The 22695-nt window shown below is 40.5% G+C and overlaps 1 protein-coding gene across 4 annotated transcripts in view; it reads left to right on the top strand.

The window, feature by feature from the left end:
- Positions 1-22695, top strand: part of LOC127371589 (chemokine-like protein TAFA-1) — a 101281-nt gene that overhangs the window by 62200 nt on the left and 16386 nt on the right. For all 4 annotated transcript variants that reach the window (XR_007886419.1, XR_007886418.1, XR_007886420.1 and 1 more), the window contains exon 3: positions 20217-20357. Coding sequence is in view for 1 of the 4 variants with exons in the window: in XM_051414470.1 (XP_051270430.1) it covers positions 20217-20357 (141 nt within the window). In the remaining 3 variants the exon portion in view is untranslated. The remainder of the gene's footprint in view (positions 1-20216; positions 20358-22695) is intronic.

Genomic DNA, 22695 nt, shown 5'->3' with positions numbered 1-22695 from the left:
AGTGATCCCTCCCTAATGCGACCAGTTATCTTTCAAAGTTACTGGCCTCATATTAACTAAACTTTAGAATGCATTTTTATGCTGAACCAGGACTGTGGAGTTCATCCCTTATTTATTACAGTCAGAAGGATGAGGTCATGTATTCTGTATTCTTGGTGCATTCAAACCCACAATGACGTATTTTCTGCCATTTAGATAGACCTGGAAATATTTTAACCTATCCTTTAAGGTTGACACGGAATGTATTATTTTTACCCAACAAAATCATTAATATGCATATAAGATTTATTACATATATCATAAATAAATACACCCACCTTAGGTTGGCTATTATTTTCAGGGCCTTAAAATACAAAATCTTAGTCAGCATCACTGACCGTTGCTTTTTTCCTGTCTCCATGTGGGTTGCATTCATGATGCAGGCAGATGTCACCGTAGAGCGGGTGTAGATGTTGAAGTGTAGGTGTTTTTGAAAGCAGACTGGGTCCAGTTGTGACAAAAGTGAGTCAGGCAATGGAAAAGGGGCTGGTAGCTACTTTCCTTCCTTCCTTCCTCCTCCTCCTCCTCCTCCTCCTCTCTGTAACTCTGTGGGGATTTAGTTATTGTGTATTTTCTCTCCTGTTTGGCAGGTAGTTTTGCCTGATAAATGAGCAGTATTTGAATCGAACAAAGAGCAGAGGAAATTGCATTCAACAGTAAAAAAGTTTCCTTATCCTCTCTTCTTTTCCACCTCTATTTTCCTTTTTTTTCTTTACTTCTCCTTCTTTGACTCAAAAAATTGAGCAGGATAGGTGACAGTGCTTGGTGGTGCTACTAGAGCTGTGAAAAGAGTGTAGGGGGGCATCTTTATGTCTGACAAAATGGAAATGTTGAGAACTGGCACTCACGTACTGTACCTGCTCTCAATAGAAGAAAGCTGTAAAAGCTCTGTTCCTACCAATGCCAGAAGCAGGCTCATTTTCTCACTGAGATGAAGAAGAAAAGAAACTTCTTTCAACCTGCATCCGCTCCTCTATGCTGAGAACAAGGGAAGCTTTCAGTTTAAGTGGAGTGTTCAGGAGAAAGAGCGAGTGAGAGTGAAACAGACAGGGAGGAAGAGGGAAAGTGAACGAGGCAGTGAGCTAGCTTCGGGAGCCATTTCATCACTCATTGTGTTGTGAGACTGTCCCACTGCTTGGGCTCAGTGGTGCCAACTGCTCGGAGGAAAGCATCCTGCTGAGTGCTGTCTATTGGCTGCCACTCTGAGAAGATTTGAGGCAACATAAAATGGGCAGTTTTGCATAATTCTAACCTAATTTCTGCTGTAGAAATTTTTATAAACTTCTCAGCTCTATATTGAAGTCAAACGCTCAAGACCTTCAACCTTTTGGACATAATGTTTCTGCTAATGTGGTTCAGTGCCTCTGGAATTAGCTGAAACTAAAAGTACATTGTCAAACCTGTCACTTGATCGTTTTTCTCTTTGTTTGACTTCAATTCAACATGGGACGTTATAATTGAATAGCAGTTTTACTACTGCAGGTGACCTCCCGTAGTGAAAATTGTGTTTTGAATAATGACTCAAACAATAGTCACTCCAACTGTGTCACGACCCTGTTTCTTTTATTTTGTGTGTCAGCGCTTATTGTTCGATTTTTTTTTTTTCACCACTCTGCAGGGAGAAATCACATGTGACGTAGGCTTACCTAAAAAGCATAAGTGTTTCTCTAACAAGCGTGTTTGTGTGCAAGTAAGCATTTGTGTGTGACTGAGTGTGTGCCAATTGCCCCGCAGTGAAGACGATTTCTTTGCAGCCAGAGATTATCCCTGCAACTGCCAACACGAGACCTTCATTATGCCACAGTCCCATGCAAATCATCCACACTTCAAAAAAAATAAAAACGATCTCTGAAAAGGTTAGAAGGGGCCCGTCCGCCTGTCTCAGTGTCGTCCTTTTTCAAGGTGAGCTCCCCAGCGCCATCATAATTGAAAATTAAGTGTTTGCCGCGGTATAATTAAATGGTGACTTTTGAACTCAAATGAGACCTCAGATGCATATTAAGATATTAGGGCGCTCGCTTCTGTTCACACACACGTGCTCACACTCGCAGACATGCACAGTCAAACACACACACACATGCAATGACAAGGTAACAAACGGTGACAGCTTCTTAATTATCACCCTGCCTAAGTCATTAAAGCACAGCCTCCTACAGCACCTTTCGATTTCTACAGCCCATAAGTTCGGGGAATATCTCATTTATTTTTAATTAATTATCAGATAGCGCCATAAAGATGGTGGTAATGACGAGGGAGAGGGCTTAACGGGTCTTTGGGGGCTAATTCAGAGGACTTAGTATGTTAACTTTGGGTTTTGGGTGAGGAGGAATCAAAAAGGTTGTTACTCTTATGAAAGAGATATCTGTTTAAAACACTATTTTTGGTAACATGTAGGCAAACAGTTAAGACTACACTGTGGATATGCAGAGCTTTCATGTAGTAGACATGCGTATAAGGGGTCCCTGCATAACAGCTTAATTGAAACAGATTAGTCAGGGTAAGGCTTGTGGACCATCTTTTAAAAGTGCTGCTCACCATGTAATATTATTTTCATTTACTGACCACTTGCTACCTAATATCTCAGTTCCAATTATCTCACTCTGCAGAAAACTGTGAAATACTATTATTACTTTCACTATTATAGATTCCTAATGAGTCATAAATTAAAGCGGGGGGATATTTTGATATGTGAAACAGAGAGAAAAATGCCGAGAGCCTTTTTCCATTTCAACAAATGGAATCATCAATGGAGTTTGGTTAGTATAAATCTTTTAGCAATGTTAATATAAATATGATTAATGATTACGGATGTAAGCATTTTTATTCATACAGAATTATCCATTAGTTTGGGCTCACTTAAATTAATTTTGTTTGCCTTCTATTGCCTTCTATTTGATTCTACTCTTTTTCAAATCTTCAACTCAAGTTTTACAATAGCACTTCAATAATGCAAAATAAACACTGTAGTATCAGATGACAGGGTGAGGATATCAGACCACATATAAAGTGAAAATGATACTCACTGATATGTTCCATTTGTTCTGCTTTTGATGTAGTATTTTAAGTTTTGTAGGTCAATTGACAGATGGACTTGAGTCCAGTAATAGCATCACTTAACTGGGATCAGCACAAAACCATAACACTCACATACATGTGATGCTTTGAGCTCAGCAGTGATTTGAATTGATTAGATCGCTGTGTATCCTACTTAGTGAGAGAGGAGGTCTGCATTTAAAAAAATCACAACAGCTCTTAATCTTGGCCCTGAATGAGGGCAGAGGCAATCAATAGCATTAGAATGTAGTTCTTACTTCCACTTATCTTGGTCTCATTCGGTAATATAAGGAGTAAAGAGAACAGGAGCCGTGAAAAGGCTCAGTGTATAATTCAAGCCAAATGTCAGCAAGATATATGGTGATGCCTGGAAATGTGGTTCAGCCCACAGCAGCTCAAGGAACTGAGCGCAGCACAAGACCAGGCATTCAACCGGATATCGCAACCTGCTTCTTCAACTAGAGATTGAGTGAAATCTTTTGATATCGACTGGATTTTGAACTTAAGTATTTTTCCTGCGGCTCAGCCTTATTCACTGACTGCATGGGAAATATTTCAATGACATATTACACTTCATTTTGTATCTCTCGCCTCTGTCCACTGCTGTATAAAGCCGCCTGCGCACCGTGGATAAATCACTTCCCAGCCAGCTTATTACATGAAATGAAGGAATTCATCATGGTGACAGTTGGCCGTTGCAAGGCGTTCACTGTGATTTATCTGGGAGAAATTGATTGATTCATTAACAATAAGTGAACAGTGCTTTGCTGAAGGGGCAGTAGCGTGGCACCCCTTGCCACATGCCACTGCGCGTTGTAGGAACACGTATCCAGTATGGAGGTCTTAGCTGCGTGTCCCCTGTAGTATCATACAGGGGCTCCTACATCAGCAGCTCAGCTCATTACCTGCCCCGTGTAGTCAGTGGCTCAGAGCTGGGAGCAGGCACTTTGTGGCAAAGAACAGAGCGTTCCTAATTAGTTCATCCATATGCCTTCCAACATAATGGACAGTGGACAGACAATTAACAGAGCTTTTGCTCAGAACCAGTAGAAGGTAAAGTGCATAGGGCTGCATTACTTCTAGTAACACTGCAGATGCAAGATCTATACTGAGCCATACATGACAGTTATGAATGCCCTTTACAGTACAGTACAGTATGCGCACTGATCAAAAGCTTGAACCTTTGCTTGACTGAATTGAGAAATGTTCTATGTTCTATGTGGTTAACTTTCTATGCGTCCTTCAAGGCCTATGTCTGCACTTTAACTTAACTTTGTGTCTTTTCCAAGGCTGTAGTGTTCCCAAACTGTATGACAGGAATGATGTGTTTAACAAGGTTTAAGAAGAGAGTTGACGGGGGAATTTTTTGATGCCAAATTTAAGGGTTTTTCATGCCTCACTGCTGGAGTGTTTCAGGAAGCGTAAGTCCCTCCTTATTTCTAATTGCATTAGTGAGAAAAATCTAAAAGTTTTGATTTGAGGTAGTGATACTGATTAAAGAGTTTTTCAGGGGCCTTCTTTGCCACCAGATTGTGCATCAGTTGTGCGATTGAAAGTCTTCAGGTATTCTTGCAGGGCTGACCCATATTCCTGTTTATCCTCCTACAAGAGGAGCAAATAAATATAGCGGAAAAGTTCTGTTAAACTGTGTCCTCTAAGAAAAGTTTTAGTTAAATGTTGTGACAAGGTCAGTGAGAGACCTAGTGTTGATGAAGAAAGGAAAAAAAGGGATGTGCCTTGTGATGAGTTATATGAGGAGACACAGCAGTATGGTGAGCTTACCGGCTGGCAACCTGCTCCATCTGTCTTTTTATCCGACTTCCTGTTCCACCGTCTCCTTTCATCCCTTTCATTTGCCTCTCTCATAGGGCTGCAACTACTTTTAGGATTAACTAATAAATCACTTAATTGATTAAATGTCTATAAAACTCCTAAAAACATGAGCTATACTTAATTAATCCAGATACCAGATTTCAAAATGTTATATTGGTCTAACTTGTTTACACAGGAAACCAACATATTCACATTTAAATTGCTCCAACCAGAAAATTTTGGGTGTTGTTAGCCATGCTAGCAGTGTGCCTCTAGATATGAATGAATGTCAGTCAGTCAGTTGGTCCACCGTTTTGGTCACGCCTGTTATATCTATTAAATGGGTCGCCATGAATCGTTGCACAGACATTCATGGTCTCCATAACAATAATTGTTGCTTGGTTAGCACTGTCATCAGGTCAAATTTTTATGACCAAAATTAAAGCAGAACTAATGGATTTTCTTTTATCCTCAGCTGTACTTTGTTTATAGTGCTAATTAGCAAACTCCCAGCCAGTCTCATCACTCTGAAAACAGCTGTGCCAATCACAGGGAAGCATGACAACAATACAGAGACAATTCTTCAAGAAATCATATTGTTTTCTGGATGGTGCAGAGCAGCACAGTGTGAACACGCAGGATTACAAATCTGCAGGCAGAGACAGATGGTGGGTTTTTTAGTAATTTAATTTGTACAAGAGTAGTAGAAATAAGTAATAAACATGTTGATCATGTGTCCTAAACGTTCATCACTGGTTGGAGAGTGAAAACTTAAAAGGCTTTGTTTACATTACATTTACGTTTATCATTTTGCCGTCATTGCTGCACATTCGGTCCAAGTATTTAGTTTGCTCTCATTAATAAAAGAAAAAGAAACACTGTTCGGCACCAAAATATTACACAGACAGAATGTCAAGAGATTCAGGAGAAAACTTAAAGTTCAGAGCCCTGCTTGTGCTGCTCGTTGCCCCACTTTGAAAATGTTTTTTCCTGATTGGAAAACCTTTTTATTACAATTTGAGTCTTATTTTTATAGATTTGGCCATCCTATTTATTGGCCATGAAAACATAGTGTTTATCAAATAATTGCCAAAATCTGGGAACACACTTCATTACAACAAAGCAATACAGGGACAGAAACATATTATTACCAATAGAAATCATTGCCAAAACTATGACAAATAAGACCCAGGTCATCTAAAAACAGAATTTCCCTTTAAGTGATGAACTGAATGTAAAAAATTGCCAGTTTGTTCCTTCTCCCATAAGTTTGTCTGTAAAAGATGCCGCTGTGCTGCAATGCATTGAGAGGAGGCACAGTATAGTCAGAGTGACACCCTCTGGGGTTCTAAGGTTACAAAAGAGACCCAAGAATGCAACATAGTCTGCGTCTCAACTTGTTCCTCCGTCTTATCAGAGCCCTCCAGCTGATGCCAACAGAGGTGTATAGGCCAGAGAGGGCATGCCAAGCTCTACTCGTGACGTCAACAAAAAGCTGCACTATTCTCAGAAGGCCACATGCCAAATTTGAAGGTGATTAATTAAATTCCAAAGAGAGCAGGCGGGTCTGAAGACATTTCTATTTTGAATAGAGTTGGCATCTTCCTCAGCCACAGCAACTCTGAGAATGAAAGATAGGAGACCTTTAAAACACATTTAAACAAGCTGCCATTGTTTGCAGCTGAATGAGTCTGTCTGGTTTAAAACATACAACAGTTTACTGTTACAAAATGCCACCAGTTGGATAAATAATGGAGCTCATCCAGAAAAGTCTGTGAAGATAAACATAGGGGTGTCATAGTACAGTAACTACTTGGGATTTACTCTCCTCTCGATCAACCATCTGTTGCTGAGCCTTGAGAGCTGCACTCTAATTTAATTTGTGTGCAAGAAACAGCTGGCAAATATCGTTATTGCATTTTCTTCCATTTAGAGTGCATAGGTGTTGACAGATCAGAGCAATAATGTGAAAATTAATGTACAAATTACTCCATGATGAAATTAATCAAAAACACACTTCTTTGCAACAGTGTCAAGCAAAATACAATCAGTACAATTCCATTAGTTGCCATTTAAGAACACTTATTTGCACCTTGCTGAATGCCTCCTTTGTATGACAGACTTAATTGCAATAATTACCACAACTCGTAAGAGCCATTTTGAAAGTCTGTGTGTGTGTGTGTGTGTGTGTGTGTGTGTGTGTGTGTGTGTGTGTGAGTGTTTTTTCATGATCCCCTTCTGCTTGTTCTCCATTGTGGCATATATGTGTCACACCCAATGCAGGCTTTTTAGGGCAAAGGTGCATTTTTATTGCAACAAATGCCAGCCAGTGGGGCACCTGAGCCTCGATGACCTCTGGTCAGTGATGAGAGACCATGCATAGTGCGGTCTGCACGTCACACTTGTGATCAGATGCTATACCTCCCTCATACAGTCCGCCGTCCGAGATGTCTTTAATGGGAGAGAGACATAAGAAGGGAAGGCATGTAGGGAGTGAGAAAAGTGAAATGGAGACATTTTAAGACAAGTATTAGAGTGAAAGATAGCGTGGCATTTTGTGTGTGTGTGTGTGTGTGTGTGTGTGTGTGTGTGTGTGTGTGTGTGTGTGTGTGTGTGTGTGTGTGTGTGTGTGTGTGTGTGTCTGTATGTGTCTGTGTGTGTGTGTGTGTGTGAGTGAAAGCAAGACACAGAGAGGAGCTGATGAGTCTCTAACAAGCGGCTTCATCAGAGTGAGGAATGAGCTGCCAAGCCGGATCTTTCTTTTGACCTACCTTGGAGAGCGATGGAGAGATGGATGGATGGATGGACAGATGGGAGGATGAATGGATGGAGGGAGACAGAACAGAGAGAAATAGGGAGAGCCTCGACTGAAGTGCTTTGCAGAGGCTCCTTTCTTCATTGCCTGTCAAGGCAGCTCGTCTGTCTGCCAGGAGACAATCACTTATCTCCTAGCTCTGATCCCACAGTCACGGCGTGGCGCACCACCAGTACACAGGCAATGACCAGGGAAATGATGCAGCACACATGATGGATAAAAACGATACACACGGTGACTGCTGCTTTTGGCATCACACCAGCCATATTTCTTCCCAAGTTGATGGGTTAAGGGTAGGGGCATTTACAAGTACAATCTATGGATGAAAGGTATATATCAGCATGGTAAAGTAGTTAAGCTGGACCTTTATGTACCTGCAAATTGTGTTTAACCTTATTTTTCTCCTGGATAAAATATTCACTAAATGTCAACACAATTCAGTATTTCCAATATTTTTATTTTCCTTTGAAGGGAGATTTTCTGGTTGTTTTCTTGCTCTCTTTCTCATCTTCTCTCTCTCTCTTTCTATCAGAGAGCTCAGTGCATGCATTGCTCTTGCATTAGTATGCATACTGAGTACAGTCACACTTTGATGTGCAGCCACATGATTTCACAGTCCACCCTGGTGGCACAGATCAAATTTACAGGTATGTAGAGGCAAGACTGATGAGGAGATTCAGGTTTTCATTTCATTTCTACTCAAGGGTTTCACAGTTACGAGACAATATAATGCCAAAGGTACATGCACTGTATGTGGATATTAGACGTTAATGTTGAGACAAAACTCTAAAAATTTAATAATTTGGTCGTTTTGTCACCATAACTTTTTGTAAGTGAATTTTGAGGCATCAGAAAAGGGTTTGGAAAACAATTTTTTAAACATTTAATTCATTTTATCTCTGTGTTTGGTTGCAAGCCAGTCTTCTAATAGGACCGAGTGACCTTGAGAATCAGCATGGGCACGAGTTCAAAAGAAAGTCATGATTCTAATCTTTATAATTAATGGGTACAAGAGCCTGCGTCATTCATTACGGCTGATATTTAATCTCATAGATGGGGGATAGTTTCTGTGACTGAATCATGGCATATTTCAATTCATGACTGATTCCTCTCCGCCGAGGATTGCTATGGAAGATGAAGTAATCATTCAGTCAAAAAAAGAAAAGAGTGAAAGTTAGTCAGGCTTTTTCTTTTCACAGAGCTCCAGCATTCTGTCAGTGGAGTGCATTCCAATGTTACAGCATTTGATAAGAAGCCACAGGAAGCTGAAAAACATTTGATTGCAATATTATCTCTGCACACAGAGAAAACATGGGATTCATATAAAAAAAACACTCTTAATAAACACTTAAGTGATGATTCAAAGAGATGTCATAACTGGGAAAAGTTTGCTGTTGTCTTTGTCTGCAGGGATGTGTGATGGCGGCTTGTTAATGATAAACTCGTCAATCATTTTGTAATGAATCATCTCTCATCTCATTGCCCTGCTACGTGGTTTATTTTTCTCTGTTGTGGCCTCAACAATGGAAACAGATGAGACTGAGACTCTTCTCCCACTTGTGTTACCACATCAAGATGTTATCTCCAGCTTAAAAGCTTATCAAGCCGACAGTAATGATATTGAGTGACTGAATTGTGTGTTTTGATGGATATCGCTGTGAGTAATCTGATGCCAAATTGTGTTCCAGTTCTCATATTGTTCCGATTTTAGAGTCTGCAAATAACTACGCTCCCGTTCTCCTCTCATTCTTGCCCCCACTGATCCACCCCCAACCACCCCCCTCACCCATCTCTCGCCTCACTTATAGACATTTGTCATAGCTATGATTCCTTCCCACAGGTAGAGAAATAGGTTGGAGACTCGTTTTAGTGCTCAGTGACACAAAAATAGATTATTATTGTCCAATGTCTGTTTGGCCCCAAGTTAATGCACATAGTGTACTGTGCTATATTTTCAATAGTCTCCATTATGCTCTCTGCTAGGACTGAGATCCTGTCTCTAAAGGTATCTGCAATGCTTTATGAGGAGGATAATTGGCTTCTACAATAAAGAAACATCACTGAGGATGGTGGGAATTAACAGTGAAGACTCCTGTCATTAAAAATCATTGTTCCACATAATCTTTGGCTACAATTACATTTAATCATGTGTTGGAAATGCATGGAAAGGGTCCCTTCTTTGTGATGCCTTTTTCTGGAAACTTAAGGCTGGGTTATGCTGGAAAATAACTAGTTTGTCCAACAACAAATTGAGTACATCAGAAGGCAGGGTTAGGTTTATATCTGTTCAGAATGGCCACACTCAAAGACTCAAAAAGATAAAAAGAAAAAGGCTGTCATGGAGAGATGAGTGTTTAAATACAAGGATATCAGCCCACATTTTCAGACAGTCTCTCCTGGAAGGCATTTAAAGTATTGCACTCATCTGTACTCACATAATATGACAGAAATAGTTTATAGGCATTTTAATGGAAAATCAATTGAGAAAATCCAGCAATTTAAATACCTGACAAGTCAAGATATTGATATTGATGCTACAATCATATAAAAATCAAACATTGCCATAAAACAGTCCTGCATTGCAACATTGCCCATAATGACCCAATATAACCACAGATATTAAAGGATGGAAATATCTGATTGTCGACAAAGTCAGAAAATCTCACAGTATAAGTTGCCATATCGTCAATACAGTTCAATATATATACTGTATATGAAAAAGTAAGAGTTACAGATTTGTATTCAGAAAAATTTAATTATTAAATTAAATACGTATATAATTATTAAATTCCCACCAATTAAATTAGGGGAACCTAATAACAAATGGTGCATTTTAGCTAAATGACCTTTGTGCCCTTTGTTTGATCAATGATTTAATCTATTGATTTAGTGTATGGCATAAAATATAATAGACAGGTAGGAAAATGTGGCAGTTGCTTGATCAATTTAAATAAAACTTCTCCCATCATAATGAATTATCGTTTTTCATGACAGCTTCATGCTCCTGTCTTCTTCATAGTCCACAACACACTCCTGTCCTTGCCGCTACCGAGAGCAAGGTCAGACGTTAAATGCCACATCTGACATCGTTACTCTGCATCGTCAAACAGGAGCTAAGTGTTTAGCACATTGATTTTCCTTGGGGAAGTGATCAATGCCCTGCCATATAATTATCATCTCACGAATGTGTCATTTAAAAGCCAACATCCGCTTTAATAAGGTGCTTAGTGGAAAACTCTTTGTCATGTACATGTCAGACAATGTCTGCTGTGTCTCAACCAGTAGTATGTCAATATAGGCTCACTTTCCACAGCTTTCTAGCCACAATTGCACTAGCAGCCTGGACTTATGTGTAAAATGCTGTGTGTGCATACGATAAAATAAATGAATAAATAAATGAATAATTAAATGAATAAGTAAGAGAACATTAACAGACACACGGTGAGATGCAGCCAATTGCCTTCATGCTAAAAGGCAGCACTAAAACATGCAAACATTCCAGTGAGAGGGATTTGAGCATATTAACATTTATTGCATATGGGGCCCAGTAATGTAAGCCACGGAACTCCCTGATTGCTCAGCTTTACAGAAAGTGGGCAGATTATTTTCACAGCAAAGTGCCCTTTCCCTACATACACTACTCTGAGAATTTGTGCATGCATCCATAATTTGATGTTAAGTGCCTGCTGATGCATTATGCATATTAGATAATGCATTGTGTGTAATCCAGGCAGACCTCGCCTGAACCTTGAGTGACATGTAGTTCTAGACCCCACACGCAGAAGCCCCAGCATGGTGTGATTGTATGGTTGAGACAGCCACCGTGTTCTCTGCAACATCACTCCTCCACTGTGTCATTCTGTGTCACACAGTTTCAAAATAGACTTTTAGTCCAGACAGAAGCTCTGATGTATCATATTCAACAGTCCTGTATAGCATTTTATAACTTCATTTTTAGTCATTATCAGACCTTTTTCCTTTTTTCTTATTTTTTCTTAGAAGAGGTGAGTGGAAACACATGGTCTATATTCAGGCCACTTTCCAGGGCTCAAAGAATTAAATTGTTTTCTACCAAGGAATGTCACTTTTTAAAGGCTGCTCTATGGTGCCGTTCAAAAAGGCAGTTTTGTGATTTTGAATGGACAATTTAGTTTCTCATTTCACCATCCGAGTCTCATTTAGAGCGAGCAGTGACCTGTGTCATATGGACATTGGATAGAGGTCAGGCACCGCCAACTGTACTGCAGGGTGCAGTAAAACACAGAGAGGTGCAGCCACACCTGCATGCTTGGATCCAATGGTTGTGTTGGTTTGTAATGACACAGCAGTCACATAGCAAAAGAGAGGATTAAAGTAAGAAACAAGAAGACATAAATAGAAGTTTGCTGACTTTATCTAATGTGCCTCTTTATATGACCATGACAGCATATAGTAAATTCTGTACAATAGTGTTTCTGGCACTGCACTACACTATTTCTGGCTTCGCCCTCTTGTCATATAAATAAGATAAGCGGGATGTATGTGAAGGGACATGAGCCATCTCTCCCCTTTACTGTGGGTTTTTATTGTGATACCACATTTAAAATGCAATGAAGTCCTTCTCCATACAAAATATAACTGTCATGCGCATAAAATAGCATTCAACAAAATTATCCTTACACCTGAAAGACCACAGAACTAGGTTACATCCTGCATATATTTACCATATTCATCCCCCTTTTCAATTCGTCTCTAAAGTAACTTCTGAGAACTTTTAATGTTTTTTCTCCAAAGCAGTGTTTGTTTGTTTCGTTTTTTTTAACCTGCTGGCTATTAGTTTTCATCGCTTTTCTGAACAACCATGTGGGTAATAAAAGCCTGAATTGACATTTAAGCTATAATGGTTGTCAGCAGCCCCTCTATTGCCCCTCCCTTCACCAGGCTTGAGCTTGGCAGTGGGTCTTCTTGCAGTGAGTCCATGACACGGAGAGTTATATATGCCAGGGCATTACAGAACCCTTCTTAATCCGGTTTGTCACGCTGCTCCCTCTGGACTGGGGTAATTTCATGGTGCTGAACTGGTATTGATAGAGCCTTGGTAAATGAGGCACGCAGCAATCGTTAACTTTAATAACCATAAAGATGTGAGCATTGGAGTCATACAGGCCCACGAGAGGAAACCCATACAGGTGATTAAGAATCGACCAGGGCCGTGGCCAGCAGCACCTCGCATCTCTTATTCCTACTAATGGAATTACCTGTTAAAGATGTCAAGACTATTACCACCAATGGTGCAATTGCTGCACTATACTTTTCCTATTCAGTACACTGGAGCATATTTCCATTTCTCCATGCATGAAGAAAGGCTATTAAAACCCAGGTGCATATGGAGATTTTTCTTTAACTGGTTTTCTCCTTATTCATCAAACCCATTCTTTGGTAGGTTTCTGTACGTTGGACCCACTGTAGTAGAGTAGTATTCAGCATTCTGTGAGAGTATGGCTAGATTAAGAAGTAAGCCATACTAGCAAAGGGGAAAAAAACAACATTGATTTGTGCGACTCTAGTATAGCTGGGTCAGTGGTTCCTGTCAGTCAGCTTGAGCTCTGGAGTGTCTTTTTCCCCCCCTTCCCCTCTCCCCCCTCTCCTCCTCCCTCCCTCAGGTTTGTGGTAGCTCCAGGCGCTACTATAGCTGCTATGTCCACTTGTTTGTCTACTCCCATTACTGTGGGTGATGCTGCCTCAGGAGGAAAGTGTAATCCAGGCCACAGAAGGGTCAGTGAGAAACCAGCCTGAAGCCTTCATACTGGCTGAGGTCAGAGAAACCATACGGATCACTGATGCTGATGGGTACTTGATAAACAGTGAATCCACTCTAGCTCCTGATACATCACTGACATGTGGGTCAAAAGGTTTTTAGAATGGATGGATAAACAACGGTTAACAATGCCTGAGATTAATTTGTTTGTTAATCTTCGAGACAGTCTGCACTGTAAATCGTCCCAAAGCTCACGTACCTCCCACTTCTTCTTTTAATGGGTTTAGTGGTAAATGGTTCATACTCCTCTGGTAGTCCTCCTCCTTGAGGCTACCTTTTCATTATTCATTGTCGAGAGTCAGCTCTCTGGGAAAGGGCCTCAGAGTGAGAACAAGTGGCTGGGGCTCAAGCCTTAGTGGACGATTTACTTTCAAAGGCTAGGAGAACTTCAGCACTGCAAAGACGTACTACATGTCCAAACCATAAGAGGAATGGTGTCTTTTTATGCTTCTACCGACAAAGGACACAGTCAGTGTCCATGTTAACACCTCCAGACAGTGACATGCATAACAGCAGACCTCTAATGTGGCACATACACAGAAATATGCACTATGCATGCAGTCACTTACTCGTTTTCTCACTACTTCACACATCTACTCCATACTCCATGAGGTGTTATTCGGGGAGCATTAGCAGTGATATAGTCCATCATGAAAACATAGCGGAGAGGACTAATTCTACTCCTCCAAGGGATTTCTCTCCACGCACTATTCATTTTAACTGGTCCTGTAGTAGAGGTAGAGGAGTAGAGGAATTTGAGCAGTAAATGAGGGTTGTGTAATTTCTGGTAAAATATATAAACCGAATCAGTTGCCAAGAGGAAGGACATGAAAAGTTGTTCCCTGGCACTGCCTCTAAGGCCTCCATTTGGAATCCACTCGATGGTGCTTTGTAGCGTGTTTAAACATTATCCTAAGTAATCAGGGGGAGTGTTCATGAAGTTCTAACTTGATGTTTAAGTAATGAAAAGCTAAATTCTGATGAGCGTCATTAAACATATATGCAGTGGGACAGCTGGCCCAGGGCCACTTTGATGCCTTTGCTTCTTGAAACAGATCATTAATATGCGTCTTTCTTCCACCCTCAAATCTGAAAAACATAAAACTAATCGGGACAAACAGACTAGAGCTTTTTTTTCATTTTGGACATATCTGACAACTTTTCAATCAGATTAATTTTATTTTGTTTAAAACTGCATCACAAGTCATAAAAAGGGGTCAGTCTCCATTATGCATGATTTCACTGAGAGAAAAGTTGACAGAAAAAAAAAAACTCAATAAACAATCTGCCTGTTCAATAAAACTTTGTGGGGGTTTGAATTGTCTTCTCTGGCGCACAGTACAAAGTAACTTTGTTTACTCGTAAAAAGGCATTTGGCTTCTGTGAGAGTCTCAGTTTGTCTTCCAAATGTGCATAATTTTCAGCAATAATTTGAAATTCAGCTCTCACTGTGTTTCTTGAATAAGAACTCAGTGTCAAATTTACATTTCTAAGCTCTACACATGTCTACATTTATTTACTGACAATGGTAACCATAATTCCTGTTGCTACCTGAGATGTAAATTGACAATTAGAAGCACTGAGACTGTGGATAGCTGTCAGTTACACAGATGCACTGGGGAACAACAACAAGCCCACAGAAAAGGAGGAATTGTGAAGAAAGATGGACTGTGGTTGATGCAGCAGCAGCTGCCTGTCTGGCAAAACAAAACAGGCACTCCAGCATGCAGGCGGAAACGGCTCATTTTCACCCGAGTGTGCACTGATTAAGTTGTTATGACGAGTCCTTGAGAGGCTTAAGTTTTCCCGGCTGCTGTGTTCCTTCCCTCGGCCATATGTCATTACTTAATAACTGTAGCAGTGTGTGAGAGAGAGATGGAGTTAGAAAGGAGGTGACAGAAATGCTTGCTGATGGTGAGCCAGTGATTACCGCTCTTGGCCACTCTGCATAGATTATAGCTGTTGACGCTGAAGCTGAGCCAAGGTGTAGTGGGAAAACTTTGTGGTTTGGTGACATATCACGAGCACCTGCATTTATCTCTGTGTCAAAAAATTGCCGGATGCAGCTAGATCAGAGGGAAATCAGTTGCCAGTAGAGTACATTCTTTGTCACTCAGAGGATAAAAAGAAACTGTCACTTTCATTCCTGTGAGCCTGGAGTCTTTGGTTGAATAAACTGTCACGAGTTTGTTACTGTGACCTTGAGTTTATGCACAGAAACAATGTCATAGACAGACAGTGAGCCATCTATCTATGGCAGCAAAGACAGACACTCCTGTAGCTTAAACTTGGCTAAGAAAATACTTCTAGGTCTGTCTAAAAAAAGTTACAGATGCTAGCCTTGCAACACGTATTACAAACAACCCATAATGCAACATTCTCTGTTGGAGACAGTGTCACAATTAAAAAAGAGCGTCTGATGTTATGAACACGTATCTAGTCCTAGAATGTAAGACAACCCACACTTTTCTAAACATAATTTCCATAAAATATATTGTCCTGTATTTGGGCCAACATGGTACATCATTTAAGCATAACATGTTGTTTATATGTGAATCATTGGATTTTTGCTTTTTTCAAAGTGTCAAGTGTAAATTTCCCTTGTTTACAAATCTGAAATTCTCAGTGCTTAAATATGCTAATATGAAATATTGCTTTTTTATTGTGAGTTCCCATTCCTTCTTCCCCATCTATCTCCACATTTTACAATCTTACCTCATTAACAGCTCCTAATTGGCCATTGGGGCTAAGCTGAAAACAATGAAGCATTGATTTCCTTAAACATAATCACCTTGTCCAGTCATTTAATGGCTGCTGTCACTGTGGGCCGCCAAGAGAAAAATGACCAGTCAGTGGTCCCATCGATGCCCTTCACCTCCACTCACCAAAGGCTAGAGTGCACAGCCACCCACTCCATCTTAGCAGGTTGGTTTAACCCCTTTAGCCGCCTGACAGGCTCCAAGCACTACATCCATCCATTGTTGTAATCCCATAATGCACACACAGTAACTGTTGTGCACTTGATTGTTTTAGTAGAAGATATAAACAATGGAATACCACAAAATATCATAAGCATAAATAAACAGACAAACTGATATGAGCACAAACACACACTCTCAGACGCAGATAATGGATGGTCATTTACCCCACCAACTACCTGAATGGGATTGTGTCCAGTCCAAGTGGCCATTTGTCGTCTAAGTGGCTCTCATGACTGGCCCAGTAGAGTCATCGTGAAACCATTTACACTGCTCTCTCCTCCACATACCAGATGGTTCATAGTGATCATGCCTAATGTCCACCTGGCTGATGGCTGGACCTTGCCCCTTGGCTGATACACACAGGCATGTGCTGTGTGTGTGTGTGTGTGTGCGTGTGTGCGTGTGTGTGTGTGCGTGTGTGCGTGTGTGTGTGTGTGTGTGTGTGTGTGTGTAGGTGTGTGTGTGTGTGTGTGTGTGTGTGTGTGTGTGTGTGTGTGTGTTAGTGATAATCATGAATTCTGATGGCAATAATTATAATCTTCATCATAATGATCATAATAATCAAAATAATAGGTTCTGTCCTAATAACTTCTAAGTCTAAAAATAAAACATATACAACAAACACAACAATATTCCATTAAAGAATAAAGAATTAGCATTTTTACAAGTTTAAGCCCCACAAACCATGTAGCCTTTACATTACTGATGATCATTGAGCAAATCGTACCAATTTGTACAGTAATCCATTGAATGCAACTCCTGTCCAATGTTAAATTCACATCATGTGACTTTTCAGTAATGTCTTCTAAAGGGTTAGACTTCTTCCTGTATAATATAATACAAACGCTACTGGAATTAGATCACGGAATATCAGCTGAACATACTATGGACTGACAAATCATAGTTTAGACCTATTCAGTGTAACCACTGGGTAGACCGCAAAGTCCACAAAGAGAAATGGGTTCCCAAAATATTTGGAGCCCAATTGCACCTTTGTATTTAAAAAACAATCTTGGGTCACTAATGCTTTCCTGGACTGGAAAACAAATTCCAAATCGAAGGGTATTTGGGGGGGGGACATGGTTACAATAGTATTCCCCCATGTTATGCAACAACGACATAGACTAAATGGATGGTTATCATTTAATTCTTCTTCTTTTGGGGCCAAAATTATTTCAAATGTAAATAATACATTTGGCATCTGAATTATATTGTTTTAATCTATGATAAAATGGCTTTTATTGAAGGAAAGAAGAAAAAATCAATTATGATTCTAAACTTTTAAATGGAACTACAGCTAACCCATGAGTGGATTAGTTCTCCCAGCAGAATGCAGCTCACATTCTTGGAGAGCTCGTTCAAAGAACAGAGCCTTGTGTGCCAAATCTAACTGTATAAGCAATCGCAATAAATGGTGAATTTATGGACTTGAGTGTCTCTGACTAAAATGAGGAAACATACAATCTTGAAAATGTTATGCTCAAAATTGCTTCTAGGACCCACTGAAGAAATGAATCCAGAAGTCTTGATAGGGGTTGCCTTTTGTTGTCCCTTGTCAGATGTTTGTTGGGTACAACTCTGTGGTGCTAACCTGCAAATCCGGCTCTGAATCTAGCCGTGGGGATTCAACCCAATTCAGTATTCTGTGATGCAACGTAAAGTCCTCACTTATTCAGAGATCTGCTTTGACTTGAAAGCAAGTCTGCAGGTCAGGAAGCTGTCAGTAAAATATTCAACAAGCCAACACATTGTGGGGTTTGGGGTTTTAGCACACTCAAGGGATTTTCGCCTCACTTTTATAGTCTGTGTTCTGCCTCTTCCCGCCCAGAAATATCTAACAACAAGCGCTTAGAGAGTGACATTAATACTGCACGACAGCACGGTCCAGCAGGACTGCAAATGTTTGCCTTTTAATCCAGGACTCTGCAGCCTTTGGTCTGGCCACGGCCGACATTGATGGGAATGGGAGAAGAAAACTGTTGCCAAACTTGTCGAGGCTGCTGGGAGCTCAGCTCCGTAATTCTTGACCCGAGCCATTTCAAACATTTGCACAGCCAACCAAGCTAGAGAAACACACACCGGTTGTTGTCATGCCAGTGGAAGCAAATGCATCTTCTTGCCGCAGCAGGGTGTTCTCTTTAAAACTTGGTAGGGCCAAGTGAAATAAGACACAAACAAGATGGAATGTGGCATTTGCTTGTCTCCCTTTCTTTTTGCACTCTATCCATTCTGTGGATTGGAAAGGATAAGTTCTACCCTTCTCCTTTCCTCTTCTCTTCTCTCCTCTCCTCTCCTCTCTCCTCTCCTCTCCGGGGATGAGCTCTAGTTTAATTGTTGGACGCTAGTGTCTGTTGCGGTGGCTGTCAAGGGAAGATAAAGAGTTTTTCCTGGGGCATATGGAAAGGGGAGAGCGGTGATGGAGGGCCTCTCTCCTGCAGCTCCGCTGGCTGCATTAGCCCCACGCTTTATAATTGTGTGAAGGGGGCACTTCCAGTGGCTCCCTCATTACTCACTGGCATGGCCAGTCCCTGGCAGCCAGACACACCTTGTCCTCTAGCTCTCTCTCTCTGCCTGTCTCACTCATTTCAGGATGTCCCTCAGCTCCATCACCCCCCTCTCCCTCCCCTGGGCATTCCTTCCTATTGTTATTTTGACCCAGTATCGCCATCGGCGCATATCGCCTTCTCTTTTCACAGAATTTTTTTGACATCCTCCTTTGTCAGACTGGGACCTATTGTACAGCATTTGCTCTGACTGATGTCACCTATGCTTTGGAGTTAATGCTTTAGTATAGTATAGCCCAAGACTGTGTTGGCTTAGTCAAGGGACTCAAGGGTCTCAGCAATCTCAGTCTATGACTGAAGCCTGTGACTGCCAGGTGCTCACTACAGAAGCGTAGACAAAAGATCTGTCTCATTTTAATCATATTGACAACATATGGAAGATATCAAGGATGCAAAAGGGGGCACATTAATACATAGTGAGTGCATGATGTGATCTTCATCACGGGCTGATTTGTATGGAGTGAGAACAGCCAGCACTGAGTGAGAGGCAATTAGATGACATAATTGAGATGCCTTGAGGGCCAATTTGTTCCACATACTTACAGTGGAAGTGCCCAATGATTGTACTGCAGCGTGCCTCACATGATATGATCTGAGGTAGTTGAGTTTCCCTATGCCTGTCTTTCATTCACATATTTTTTCTTGATTGGATTTATGAAAACGCATGTATAGCCAGTTTAAGGTCCAGTGTGTACGATTTAGTGACATCTAGCAGTGTAATTTTAGATTGCAATTCACTCGCTTCACCCTCCACTTCCAAGCGTGAAGAAGAAATAGCTGTGAAACATGCAAAGAATGCTAACAGCCCTATCTAGTGCCAGTGTTTGGTTTGTCCATTCTGGCCAACTGTAGAAAAATGGCGGCCCAACCTGCGGCCTCCATGGAAGAGAACCTGCTCTCTCTGTAGATAAAAAGGGCTCATTCTAAGGTAACGAAAACACAACAATTCTTTTTTTCAGGTGATCATACACTAATAAACACATACCTATGGTTATTATATTCGATTTCTGCCAATAGATTCTCCTAAATGTTACACACTGGACCTATAATGAAAAGTCACAGTACCTTTGCTTCAGTTAATTTTCAGTAACATGTTTTCTATTAATCTCTCCCATTTAGTGACCATTCACCTCTGTATTTGTGTCTGTCTGCAGAGGGAGGTACGTGTGAGGTGATTGCCGCCCACCGATGCTGTAACAAGAATCGCATTGAGGAGCGTTCTCAGACAGTCAAGTGCTCCTGTTTACCGGGGAAAGTGGCCGGGACGACACGCAACAAACCATCTTGTGTGGATGGTGAGTAGATCTTATGTGTTTTAACACTGTGCTGCTGCTGACCATTTCGTACTGAGGGCTTTTTTCTCTTTGATACATGTTACTCGGCCCATTATCCCTAAGAATTATTTACATAATACATCCAACATGCTTGAAGTTTAGTGACTCAGTGACTTGTCCTGCCTAACTGCAGCTTTCTACACAAAATGTGATGTATAGGGGAGGGTTTAAATGTGGAGCTAATTTTAAGATAAGACAAGATATACTTTAATAAATTATCCCAGAGGGTATATTTGGCATGAGCAGTAGTGCTACACACAGCTGCAATCAACTTAAATAGATAGATAGAATACCTAACAGTGCAATACACAATAATAAGATACATATAAAAAAATAGGAAAGATATGTAAAATATTGCACATGCATTGTGAGATAAAACATACATATAAATAGATATTATAAAATCTATGAAAAAACAGCTAAAAATTAAGAATGAAATCATAAAAAACATAAATCCATTATTCAGAACTAATTGCAACAGTGCCTCATTACTCATGAGACACAACATAAGTAAGCCTTGAGCTGGTTGTTTGTTGAGTAATGTTACAGAGAGAAAAGAAGTTACTTTATATACTGCTAGGAAGCTTAATCATCATAAATTAGAAGTTGATTAGTTTGCTATAATAATCTACACCCGCAAAGTCACTAGTGTAGTGGAGTATATGATACATTATTTGCCTCAAAAATGTAGAAAGTAACATAAAATAAAAATACTCAAGTAAAGTCCAAGGATCATAAAATTATACTCAGTACAGTACTTGAGTAAATGTACATTTCACCACTGATCCAAAATGAGATCATTGTCAGGTTTGAATAATTTTTTTCAAAAATAATGATTCTTCATATGCTTTAATAAACACCTCAGACAAAGACCTACTTCATTTTCCAATATACCTTTCTCTGCTGTCTCTCTCTGATATTTCTAAATATAAAAATACACTGAACCATTAAGAACCTAGTGCTGTGCTGCTGGGCATCATGGGAGATAGAGGATGATCCAGTTGGGCTGTTGAACACCTGAGTAGGGAGCACGTTGCAGATCACATCGCCTAAGGCAGCTCAGGCTGATGGAAATGAATAACTAATAAACACAAGTCAGGGAAGCTCCAGGCTAGTGCACCTGAATTACCTCAGCTGAGAAAAACAATCAGGCAGAGGCAGCTCCATGGGGAAAAAAAGCTGACAGGAAGTCACAAGTCTACTGAGAAGGAACTGCGACACCCCTTTCACTCCACGGAGCTCATTTATTGCTCCTCAGTCCCGATCTTTTCACCCCCACCTTCAACAGAGATCAAAGTCATCTCTCTGACTGCCCTCTTGCAAAGAAATGACACCAAAATATCTTCATTATGAGGGATGTTACATGAAGGGCCAGACAGGTTCGCTCAGTGGGTTTCACAGGGTTGGTTAGCCACAGCTGACACTCAAGAAGATCCTAGAACATGAATTACATATGAGCAAAGGACAATACAAAAGAACTTTCTCTCCGTTTGATCAATCATTACCCAAAACCCTATAAAACTTTTTTGGTGAACAGTGGAATTTTTGGTCCTTGAGATATTTTTCTCAAGAAATAGATGTTTGCACTGGGATTGGAGGCATCGTCTGAATGAAACATTTACAGAGCTCTGAGAGTGTGTTGTCCTTGTACAGAGAGACACACGACCAGACATTGTCTCCTCCGCAGCACCCAACAGACAAGGGACTCTGGACTCCTTTTATATTCACTCAGATTGTGTCTCACTAGACATGGCCTTGACAGACCTAAAATCCCAGAAAAACCTTAACTTCAGACTGAGACATTTTCTTGCCCACAACCCTAAAGATGAAAACCATGTTATAATAAAAGGGGATATAAGGACATCCAAAGAAGTAGCCAATAGAAGTTTGACAAAGATATACAATTCAAAAACTAAATTAGATGGACCAAGGAATGGAGGTGGAGAAGAAGCAGATGTTGTTAACACTTCATGCTTCTGTGCTTTCGGGCTCTCGCAGCGAAAGAGTCCTTGCTGTTAGTGTATTGATTAACAGGCACTCATAGAGGGAGTGGTGATAAAAATGGAAATGACAAGTCACTGAGCAGGAAGCTACTGTATTGAGCACCATTGCACCACACTGAAAGAGTTAAGGCGACCTCACCTCTAATCATTTGGTTTGCTTTATTTGGGGCCTTAGCCTTCTCTCTTGGATAATTTTCACCTGCTTGGCTGTTTGTTATTTATTTAACACTGAAACCACCATGGGATAAGGGCTGAAGGGCAGACGAAATAATTATGTGATTATTCATAAGAGCTCA

The sequence above is a fragment of the Dicentrarchus labrax genome, unplaced genomic scaffold (genome assembly GCF_905237075.1).
Source record: "Dicentrarchus labrax unplaced genomic scaffold, dlabrax2021, whole genome shotgun sequence".
Classification (NCBI taxonomy): Eukaryota; Metazoa; Chordata; class Actinopteri; family Moronidae; genus Dicentrarchus; species Dicentrarchus labrax.
This window is presented reverse-complemented; position numbering and strand designations above follow the sequence as displayed.